The 11547-nt window shown below is 42.5% G+C and overlaps 5 protein-coding genes across 5 annotated transcripts; 1 reads left to right on the forward strand and 4 right to left on the reverse strand.

Annotated features, from left to right (window-relative positions):
• Positions 1–1010: 1010 nt before the first annotated feature.
• C8Q69DRAFT_486488 (hypothetical protein) lies at positions 1011–1842 on the forward strand (the record flags this gene model as incomplete). The annotated part of the gene is made up of 3 exons (XM_028631906.1): positions 1011–1083; positions 1243–1466; positions 1522–1842. The coding sequence occupies 3 exons, from the start codon at positions 1011–1013 to the stop codon at positions 1840–1842; spliced, it is 618 nt and encodes a 205-aa protein (XP_028485053.1).
• Positions 1843–3490: 1648 nt separating this feature from the next.
• On the reverse strand, positions 3491–4397 carry C8Q69DRAFT_486489 (hypothetical protein; the record flags this gene model as incomplete). The annotated part of the gene is made up of 2 exons (XM_028631907.1): positions 3491–3851; positions 3901–4397. 2 exons carry the CDS (start codon positions 4395–4397, stop codon positions 3491–3493), a joined length of 858 nt encoding a protein of 285 aa, XP_028485054.1.
• Positions 4398–5458: 1061 nt separating this feature from the next.
• Positions 5459–7261, reverse strand: C8Q69DRAFT_465865 (ankyrin repeat-containing domain protein). Its single transcript, XM_028630518.1, has one exon. It carries the CDS (start codon positions 7138–7140, stop codon positions 5902–5904), a length of 1239 nt encoding a protein of 412 aa, XP_028485055.1. The 5' UTR covers positions 7141–7261; the 3' UTR covers positions 5459–5901.
• A 1465-nt stretch (positions 7262–8726) lies between these two features.
• C8Q69DRAFT_381615 (hypothetical protein) lies at positions 8727–9008 on the reverse strand (the record flags this gene model as incomplete). Its single annotated transcript, XM_028627609.1, has 2 exons — positions 8727–8777; positions 8829–9008. Coding segments are annotated over 2 exons (231 nt in total), but the record flags the coding sequence as incomplete, so codon positions are not given.
• Positions 9009–9369: 361 nt separating this feature from the next.
• C8Q69DRAFT_383735 (hypothetical protein) lies at positions 9370–9771 on the reverse strand (the record flags this gene model as incomplete). The annotated part of the gene is made up of 1 exon (XM_028627617.1): positions 9370–9771. A coding segment is annotated over one exon (402 nt), but the record flags the coding sequence as incomplete, so codon positions are not given.
• Between the last annotated feature and the right edge of the window lie 1776 nt (positions 9772–11547).

The raw sequence follows: 11547 nt of genomic DNA on the forward strand, positions 1-11547 counted from the left end.
TCAAGAATTTCGGATTTCTGTGGATGGCGTTAGTGGCGGGCTGAAATTTCAGAAAGATTACTTCTCGCTCGACGATGCACATGCCATGATGGAACTATCCCGATTCTGAAGAACTGGAAATGAGACTTGAAAGAAGAGAAATATATACATAGCAACTCGCTCTGGTAACTTAACAATACGGCTGAAGAGCTAGGCGCACACCCAGGCTAGATCTTCTATACTATTACTAAGGGCTTTGGTTCGCACAGCCACTGAAGACCTCTAAGTCCACCCCTCAGGGAGATGATAATATACGTATTGGTATTTCCCATTGGCAGGCTCGAGTATGGGCAATACAACGCAGATCTGACGAGCGCTCTGCTCGTGTGAGTTACATTATCATAGTATTTTACTTTACTGTATAGTATTATTTTAACACTACCCCCGTGATTCTCCTTTTACAGCTGCTAATTGTTCATAATGAGCTCAATACTATTGACCAATATATTCTCCCATAAGATACCAAATAAAAACATCGATAATCCGCACATGATTCGATATTTTCTGTGAGGTTTGAAGGCTAACACCTCGTGATTGTACACGTAGATTTGATAACAAAATTGTTGAACATCTTCTGGAGATCACTCTATAACTTTGTTAAACATCCGGAGTTCTAATATGCACTCTACTTTTGATACTACGGTGTATTCCAGCATCAAATGAAAGTTTTGTAGCTGTATATGGAGTATCAATAAAGCATAATTTATGTCAAACCCTCTGGTTTATTTCATGAAATAGGGGCGGGGTATGAGATACTCCTCAATTCTGGGGTGACCGCAAAAAGCTCCATGATTATCAAGTTAACCACAATTGAAGCACCTCCAGAACATATGTTCCCACTTGACTAGTCATAAGAGCCCGTGTATATCTGCAAATTATATATATATATATATATGGACACTAATGTGTAATCGAAGTATTCACTATATCTAAAGAATCACGAACTACCATATGTGATACTGGCTGCTACAATGACCACCTCTAGTAATCAAAAGCGTACTTTCTGGAGGAATAAATGTCGAAGGGCGCTTGCAGAGCATATAAGTAAGGTACCCATCGTTACTCATACCGACATCCCAAGTCCGGATTTCGAGACGGTGGGATAAAATAGTTCGAAGCACTAGCCCCATGATTATTAACGACAGAAATGAAAAGAGACCACATATTAAATAGTCTTCATCAGGATGCTGACATAAAATATAGACAGTCGACTTGGCTTTGAGATTCCACCTGATAAGATCCGCTTGCAGCCACGTCACGAAGATCCATACAGATGGCATGTTGCTGATCACCTGAAGCCCCTCTTCAAATCAAATTTAAGCAGTGGCAGTGTTGGAAATTTTCAAAAGATCTGCCATGCCTTGAAAGCCCCAGACCTAATAGAAGCAATACATCCAGAGGCTTTGCAAATTGACCAAGACCTTGAGGTATATATGACTATATCCTATTCTATTCTTATATCTAGTTCGCTGATTATTTCAGACGGAGAAACAAAACTCAGTCTCCAGCAGTAGCTTCGCAGCTACGATACAGAGGCTTGAGAAGGAAAAGCAGGACGTGCTGGCTGATAGCCAACGACTGTGCGAAAAGCAAGAACATGATCTCTTAAGCGCTCAAGTCGAATGGGAAGCAGAGCGTCGGAAGCTACAAGAGGAAATATCACGGTGGAAGGATGCCGTATCGTCCTATGACCTCAGGATTCAAGAGTTGAAAAGGGTAGTCTGCCCTGTCCTGGATACACTAAACCTTCATTTACCTGGGCTGTTCGGTACGATTCATGCCGAGCAACACTTGGTAGATTAGCAGCATCCGAGAAGTTATCTGCGTTGAGATTAATAGGAGGTTGCTTTGCTTAGCTTAGTTTCATTCAATTCTTTCACGTCATTTTATTATGTGTTTCAAGTTTTTACGTTTACATTGAACGTGTTCCCATCGTCCTTGGAGTTTAGAAAAGTTCTGGGAAGAGAGCCCAGCAGAGATCGAAGTCTCCTGCCGCTGTATGCTTCTTTCTCACGAAAACATTCTGTAATATGAGTTAGCGGTAACTCGTTGACATACTTAAAGCACTAAGGCCATTGCATTATAGACTATTATTGTGTCACTTCTAACTTAGTAGATATTAAACCCATTTTTTGCATTTTTATTTATCGTCCACTTGGTTGAGCCTACGTTCTCGAATATACCTAACAAACATCGTGGCATCTTGCAATCTCATTATAGACTCAGGGAGATTACTGTATGATCTCAAGAACCGCTTACTGGGCCTCTTACTGTAGTCTTAGCTTTTTCCGTATTTTATCATTAGCCTCGGTAAGTATGTTCAAATCTAAACTTTCCTATGCGAATGTTTTGAATCACATTCTCAGGCGGGAGGCAGTCAAGGTTCACTTTGACACATGCTACAGTATAAGTAGTTCTAGATTTTTTGCAGTTGTATCAGATAACACTAGAGAGCTGACCAATTTCCCTCTTTAACCTTTTCTGATCGATCTTCCATCTAGAGTGGAAGATCTACCTCAAGAACATAATGATAGACAGCAGAGCAAGAGTTGCACCTTTTCCTGAAGAATATGGGTGAAGTAGTGATGACTAGTGTAACATGATATTGTGAGGACAAATAGGAATGTGACTAATAACCTACCTTTGCTATTTATTAATCAGCGAAGGAGATCTGATGAGCTGTGCGCCGCATGCGCGCGGCAACAGTGGTCCGCGTTGGGATAAACGGTTCACAATCAAGTATACCTTGGTAAAAGCTTCAAAGGAAGAGGGGAAAGCATTTAGCAGCACTTCAATGCTGTTGGGAGGCAGCAAAGGTAAGAAAATCAAGTACGTGCCACATCTTTTGCTATTACATACTAAGAAACCCAATACTCGCCTTTCTAGAGGCATCGCAACGGTTCCAAAATGGCACGCCATGGAGCTGAGCAATGAGAATGGCAAATTAGGCCATGATGGAAGAGTATGAGACCCTGTGATGATCTTTATTAGATGATAGAAGCTATATATATCCCCTAAGACATGGTGGTGGTACCCCGCGTATTACTTCATTGCAGAGGTAGGATTGAATAGAAGCAACCGGTAAACCAACTCGCGTTATAAAAAAGAGAAATCGCTTATGCGAGCTGGGTGTGGCCTGCAATATCCGATAGTACATTTAGATTCGAGTTAGCATTACATATAAGCTACGTCGAATTTTAGCCTAGGTGTGAGAGGTATTGCTCCGAACTTCTTAAACCAGTTCACCTTTAACCTATCTTTCGGTTTTAGTACCATTACAGTAGATATATTTCGTCTATATTATTGGTTGCTGATCTTGCTTAAAGATATCTCTAAATACACAGTTTATACAGAACATTATACTAACTTGGCTATAAATGTCAAGCTCTTCGGACATTTACCATTCCCATCGCACAATAAATATATTCTGTAATCATAATATCGCTTCATCTTAAGCTCGAAGGGGCGAAACCATAGCTTCTTCACCATTATTTGCCTTTCTGTCAAGAGTTCTGAAGGCCAAATGCCAATGTATATACCATGGTCCAAAAATTCGTGACCTGCCGTGTTTAAAGACCCATCCTTCAGAAATACCTTCAGCAGCCCTAGTAAGATTCTTGATTTCTTCGTGCGTTCGTGTGCGAAGCATTGACACAAAACCATCAATGCCCAGGGCCACCCAGATCACAAACATAAAGCACATTTGCAAGAGCGATCCCTGGAGTAGTGCGTGCACGAAGGGTAGTGGAGAAATAGTAGTCACACACCAGAACAAGAACGTGGTAAGATCTCTTTGGAGGAACTCGAAAATTCTATAGCCACGTTAGTCCGGGTTTCTAGATGTCTTGTTGCAAGACATACATATATGCATCTGTAAACTGCATCGCACTGTGCAAAACCTTTTTGGCGGAAGCATCATTGAAATGATGAAACGAAATGTTAAATATCCGGCACTCCTTGCCAGATGTAACTTTTCCCAGCTCTGCCGCATCGACAGAGTCCTGGATAAAGGAAATATTTTTCTGCTCTTTCTTAATAGCCTTCCATTCCTCCACACGGGGCTTGATATCAGCCAAGATGAATTGCACCGAATGACGGTATTCGGTTCCAAGAGCTTTCTCAATGGCCGGGATAGGACCCCCCGCTCCGGCACAGGGGTCGACAAAAGTATATAAAGAAGCGTCCGGGAGGTTCTCAAGGATGATATTTGCAGCAGCCTCGGCGGCAGTGTGTCTCACGGCAGGAATGCGGAAATTCCAGAGTGCAGTCAAATAGGTTTGAATGAATTTTACCACAAATTCAGGACACCAGGACTGATCTTCTATCTCAAACAGATGGAAGCGAGGAAAAAGAGTCATGTTGAGTAAATGGTACTTGTAAGGTCGAGTCTGCTTAGATGTCCTTGGACTTCTCACTTGCTTTATAAATATGGATTCTAGTATGAGATACTGCACAAACTCAAGCATATATTACAGTTTACAATGTACAGTTGCAAGTCAGTTGTCTGAACTGCCTTGCCATCATGCTACAAAGCTACTTTTTACTGTGTGCGAGAACTGTTCGACAGATACAGTGCCTTCCCTACCCAAATTCTTTTGGTTTTAAAATTCCGGAAGTGGGGACACTTTGCCATATGGTTAGAGAGAATGTTGATAGGTAGGGAAGATTTTGCAAAGCACTGTAGATTATTCGCAAATTGTTTATATGATGAACGTTTGCGGAAAGAGTGTGCGTGCAGATTCGCATTTGTTCGCTTAACGCTACTCTTGGTGGACCTAACTAGGCATTGCCTTCAGGCGGCATTGTGCGGCGGACCCATCCGACTAACAGTCGATGTGATTGGCTGTGTGACGATCATACTGTGCTTTGTCAATATCACGCAGTAAGGTAATCGGTAAGCGAGCGGGCCATCTCTGTATTCCATATAAAAAGGCACTTTTTATAATCTAAATAACTTAACCACTAGAACTAGTAGCGCTATAATACTTAGTATAGAGATATATCTAAATTATATAAAGATGGAATATATTTTTTTAAAATTTTTAATTATTTTATTTCGAGCTCTATACTATTATGTATAGAATACAAAAAATACAGTGTAATTTATTTTACTCAGTGAACTACTTGATAGATAGCTTTCTACGTTAGATATATGATATCTAAAGTAAATATAAGTATGTCTATTAAATCTTAAATATCTAGCAGCTCTGGTTGTTGAGATATAAAATGTGGATTTATATAGTAAATCACAGTGGCCCGCTCGCTTACCAATTACGTTACCTCTAGAAGAATCACCCAACGAGAGTATCATGAGCACGTAGATCTTGCGCATTTGAACAAACAAGTTAATATCTGAGAGAGCAAATAAATTTTAGAAGAGACAGACTCAGAGGATCACTAAGGGAAAAAATGTAGATATGGAAAGATTAAACATCAATCTTACAGGAAGACTACGTTATTACCAGTTGCACAAAGTACTCAAAAGCAATGTCTTCACAGACAGTGTCTATCGACGTTTTTGACACTGTAAAATACGTTCAACAGCATCCTCTGGTCCTGTGAGCCTTGTCCAATGTCTTGTTCAACGATAATGGTGGTGATGTCTGATCATAAAGGGCAGTCCTGATACTTTCATTTCTCGGGATTGATTTAAGATCGTGAACCCTTGAATATATTTGAGCAGTGGACCATTGAGCGGCGGCATTGCAAGGTCTCATGCACTCGAAGTTGCTTGAACTTCACACCGCACTGAAAAATAAAAATTCGAAATTGCCAAGCATAACGAGAATGAAAAGACCAACCACAGTCAATAGCACGAAAGGTTTAGAAACCGGAAAAGACCGACCGCTTGTGATGAGGCGTTCAACAGGGCATTAGTTTTCTCCTCCTTGATTGTCTCCTCCTGTGTTTTTTCTTCCCTTCCCCACCTTTTTCAGCTACCTGATCAATTCCCCTGTTATATTCAGCACTTTCCAAGTATGTCTTCCCTGCGGTATTTTGAGGGGACATTGGTTTTCTCCTCCTTGATTGTCTCCTCCTGTGTTTTTTCTTCCCTTCCCCACCTTTTTCAGCTACCTGATCAATTCCCCTGTTATATTCAGCACTTTCCAAGTATGTCTTCCCTGCGGTATCTTGAGGGGGCATTGGTTTTCTCCTCGATTGTCTCCTCCTGTGTTTTTTCTTCCCTTCCCCACTTTTTTCAGCTACCCAATCAATTCCCCTGTAATATTCAGCACTTTCCAAATACGTCTTCCCTGCGATATCCCGAAGGGAAGTATTTGCTCCTCTTTGGACGAGGGTTTGGAATGCACCTTTTTGACAACCCCAGATGGCGTGCCATAAAGCTGTATTCCCAAAATTATCGGTTTTATCAATATTTGCGCCTCTATCAAGGAGGATATTAACGATATTCTCATGGCCATGATAAGCAGCGAACATAAGAGCTGTAGCGGACTCGTGATGGCAAAGGCTATCAATAGCTGCTCCGCTGTCCAGCAATATGTTAACTGTATGCTGATGACCCCCAATGGCGGCCAACATTAGAGGCGATTTGTCTCCTTTATCCTCAGAACTTGGATCCGCTCCTGCCTTGACCAACATCTCGACAATATCGTTATGTCCTTTTCCAGCTGCTAGTGACAGCCCACTCATACCTTCGTAATTTTTATACGTGGCGAGAACCCCTTGTTCGAGCAGCATCTTGACTAGGTCAATATAGCCCCCGTCACAAGCCAACAAAAATGCTCTTTCGCACAGTTCCCTCTTCCGGTTGGCATCTGCCTCTTCGAAATTGTACCATCTTAACGCAAACTGGGCGGTCTCCGCTATTCCCTTCTCACCGGCCCACAGAAGTGCTAATTCACCGTGTTTCTTGTACAAGATAGTGTTGCTGTTGTTGCGAATATATTTCGACACTCTCGTAAAGGAGTCCAGGTCTTCTTTGGAGCCCAAGTATTCGACAATAAGAAGCAAAATCTTGAGAGGTAGCTGTTCCAAATGCATGGTAGGGTATACCGAAACGGGTTCTAACACCGCAGCACGTTGAGTAGAGTCGAGAGACTTGAGACGAGGTAAACGAGATTGAATAGTATCTTTCCGCATTAAAGCAAGGAAGAAAGTGCCAAGATGGTTCGCTTGAGGGCCACTAGTAGCAAGTGATTTTTGATGGGCCAGATCATCATCTCCGGAGGGCGCGCAAAACCCGCGAAGGTATTTGAATACGGGTAATATATACCAAACTATAATGGTTTTATGTGGTATGGTCTGTATCAAATTGGTATTTCTGTAATATACAGCATCATAGGTTCTTGGCGGGTTCGTGGGTACCTGAGTGAGTCGTTATCACGTGACTTGGCGACTGTAGCAAGACTAGAAACATAATGTACAAGAGTACAAGCACGTACCCCAATGGTATGCCTCTTGAATGGGGATACAAGCCTGTGGCTCTTACATGAACCGTAATAATCACATATTCGTCCAATGGTAGCCCAAAAGTTCGTGCATGTAGATCTTTCATCCCTGACCATCTGGCCCCACGATACTTTTTTCCGTTCCGTCCCGCCCTTTCTTTTTTATACCAGAGTCTTCTGATCATCAGCTGGGGGCGTAGCACAGTACCAGAATAAGTTCTACGAGCTACTAGAGATATCAGATTGGCCATTGATATCTTTCTTATCCTTTAATTCCGTGTCAGCATATCGAAGTGGGACACATCGAACAAGCCAGCATTGGTAACATATCGAGTAGCCTTCTTTCCAAACTTAGGTTAGACTGGCCAATAAGCACAAAATTAAGACGCCTCTCCCCGCACCTGTGTTGTGGCGCTTTATAGCGGCCTTTACTGTTGATATCCATAAGCTAATCAAACTATCGCAAGAGAATATCGCATTGCCTACGCAAGAGGAGTCGCTACCCAAGAAAAATGTAGAACGAGACTACACCAATCAAGCGATTGCTGCCTGCAGTAGACAAGGCTGATACGACTAGCGGCTGAACCTGTACAACTCTGTGGATAAAGTGGCGGGGCCCGCCTTTCGTACAGTAGTCTCCTATCTTTCCCTGACTCGAAGATAATACGTTAATCCCATCTGTTTTGGCCGATCCCTGTTCAGCTGCAGCCAAAGAAAATACCTATACATTACTTTGTGGTGACTGCAAGAAAACTTTTAGCTTACTTTACTACTTATCGTACCAAATGACCCGGGCAGCTGGACATGGACTTCCAGCCATTATCGCAGAGCCTTACGGAGCGGGTCCTTAGTAGGGAAGGTACAGCAGCCTGTATCAGGACTTCTGCATCAACAAAAAGACAACTGAAGACCCAATCAAGTTTTTTAGGCAACAGCTCGAAAAGCCATGGACGCGTCAAAGAGCTCTACGAGGGTTAAAGTCCATTTAACGACAATACAGTAAACTTACGTCAAAGTCGCACTCAGGAGACTATACACACATATTCTGAATTGATCTTCTACCTGAACCTTCCAAGATACGAAGTGCTGTGTATCCACCACATCGGCTTTTTCAAGATGAAAACTATTTGCTGATTCTCCTCTTTTATCTTTATCATTGACACAAAATGATTGACGGTTTTCTCGTCATTTCGTACTATCGTCGTGTGCCAAACAAGCTGGGGTATTCGTAAAAGGAAGATCCGGAGGGCTCTGAAGACATAGCGAAAGGTCATTTTTTGAGTCATAGTCCGCTGACGTCTTGTGGACAACTGGAACTTTCTGTGCTCGCTATTCCAAGATCAGTGACTTCATAAGAGTTTACCTACATGTGGAACTCACAACTTCATCCTCACTTGGAATAGGTACATCAGGGTCCGTCGCAAATATATATATTCTACCACTTGGCATACGCATTGTAAGCCATATTTCTATCTCATATCTGTCATTAAATTCTTTAAGTCGTCTGAATAGATTATGTCGACGCTTGCGTATCTGTTCTTGTTGGGTACGGTCTCCCTTAGCAGGATAACTCTTCTGAACTTTCGAGGATACGTCCATTCTCTGTCCCACTACTCTTGAGGGATTGATGATTCACTTGGCTCTAAGAAGTTAGCGCACTAGGTACATAAATAGTATTTGTTCTGCATGAGGACTATCTCATTAAGAAATTCTAGAAGGGTACAATTTGTACTCAGATACGCCCTCATCTCTATACATCAGTATCATCATTCTAGTGAATAGCTATAGAAAGTGCAACAATTGCTGCCATAAACGACGGGCCATTGATGCTAGCACTGTTTGACCAACAACTGTTCAACTGCGAGAAATGGATCACCACACAGCAGCTGTTAACTAAGTATCTCTGGAACAGTAAACAACATCAGATCCACGTCGTGCGCGCCCCAGGGCTATCATGAATATTCCAATACCTCATCCACTCGGCCTCAGCCCTTGACTCGCTCTCCTGTGACTTTCTGAGGGCCCGGTTCAACATCCAAATTGAATCAAGTAAGAAAGATTCGGGTACAATGTTATACTGTAGGAGCTCTCTCGATATAGTTGTTACTTCCTCGTGCAATGCACGGTAGATATCATAGCATATGCCGTAAAAATTATTCTCTTCTTGATGCCTCTGAAGCTCTTGCTCCAATTCTACCTTTCGCTCGTTCTGTGACTGCACCTTGTGTAACTTGGCTGCCTTAAGCCATGATGGCATAGTTTCCAATGCTATCGTGGCTCCTTGAGCCATTTGAATCGCGTGATCTACGCGGTTAATTTCCGGAGATTCCCAAGGCGTATTGTTATTGGTAGTTTGGTTGTGATTTAAAGTGTTCTGTTGTCGTTCACTTTCGACTAGAGACTCCAAGTCTGTTGTTCGGCTGTATATGCTTGATACGGTTCCCAAGACTGAATGTGTTGAGCAATTGAAAGGATGTTCGTTCATCGTAGCTTCTGGCCCTCAGATAACTGATGTATCCTTCCGTATATACAGTATTTAGCTGTACAGTACAGGCTGATTATTGAGCAAGAGTGCTGTTGCTTGATGACTCTATATTTTAATATCGAGAAAGTGCTGTCCTGAAGGGTATATTCCTCAGATACACTTTGATTTCTCTGTCAACGGCTATCCAGAATCTCAAAATCGCCCCTATAGCTTTATACGCATCGAAGCCCGGTTCAGCAAATCTGCCATAATCCAGTGAGCTATTGGTATATATATAACAGGCTTCGTGTCCGGCAAAATCCTACTCCATTCTTCAAAGCTTTTAGAAGCAGATTAGGCCGACATAATTTATTGGCCGCGCGACATTGATTCTTGATTACTTGAGCACGTAAAGATACAAAAGAAGTTGCACCAAGTAGTGATGTCGACCCTCCACGAAAGCACAGCCCAGGTATTTGCTGTGCCCTTAACTCTTTTGATCTGATATCCATTTTTCCCCGAAGCCCCCGCATGCTCCTCCTCACCCTTACCCCTCCCTCACCTTATCGGCATTCTCTCCCTTTGTGGTCGTCCCAACACGCAAACCTTTAAATCAGATAGTGTTGTGTTTGTGTTCTGTATAAGATCACACTAATAGAAGCAGGGTCACCCTGTATATGAGTCCCTTCCAGGCGGGGAGACTACCCACAACTGGTCGCCTCACATCGCCAGCTTCTCTAGCTTGGAGAGAGTGAATGCAGACTTGCAAAGTGCCAATGCAAATTTGCTCAAAGAGAACGCGGATTTGCGCAGAAGACTAGCGATTTCGACCAACTTCAGCCGAGATCAAAGTGGCCTGATCACGAAGTTGGCGATGGCTTTCGACCAACTGATGAGCAGTCCATCAACAACGCAGGGGTCCGATTTTGCCATGTCTGCCTTGATGGACGATCTGCGGACAAGCAAGCAAAATTTGATGAATTTGTCCGAGACAGTCATCGATCAGCGGCAGTTCATGGAAACTCAGGCATATAGCATCTCGCACCTCCTACGACTTAACGCGGAACTAGAGCGGCAAGTTAGTCATTCCGGCCAACAAAATGGGTCAGGCGAAGGCAGAGTTGGCGGTTGGTGATATACAAGCTGTTTGCTCCGCCGCTAAACTTACACGTGCAAAGGCCTCCATGGAGGTTATTACTTCTAACAAAGATGGTGTAATTGACATTGCGAATGAATTTGGAGTGGAAATATATAGTGGACTATGGGATTGAGTTTACTACAAACGCCTTTGAAATTGTTTAGCACCTCGGTCACGGAACAAGTATAGCATTTTACTTTTTACAGCAACACTTTTGCCACACGTTTCGTAATCACATACTAAAGTATCTTACATGTAGCTCATGTAATAAAAAAAAGAAGGACAGAATAAGGTGGGGGAAAGAGAGAGAGAGAGAGATGCAGAGCAAAATAAGTAAACATGGCTTTACTGTTCAACGTGAAGTATAGACAACTACAACATATCCAGGATTACTAAAGGGGGATATTATCAGTTCCTCACCTTCGTCAGCAAGAGTGTAAGATATGAGGGACTATGCACAAGAGCAAAAACAAGATAATATGCAAAAATATAGAAGA

Source organism: Paecilomyces variotii (assembly GCF_004022145.1).
Source record: "Paecilomyces variotii strain CBS 101075 chromosome Unknown C8Q69scaffold_5, whole genome shotgun sequence".
NCBI lineage: Eukaryota > Fungi > Ascomycota > Eurotiomycetes > Eurotiales > Thermoascaceae > Paecilomyces > Paecilomyces variotii.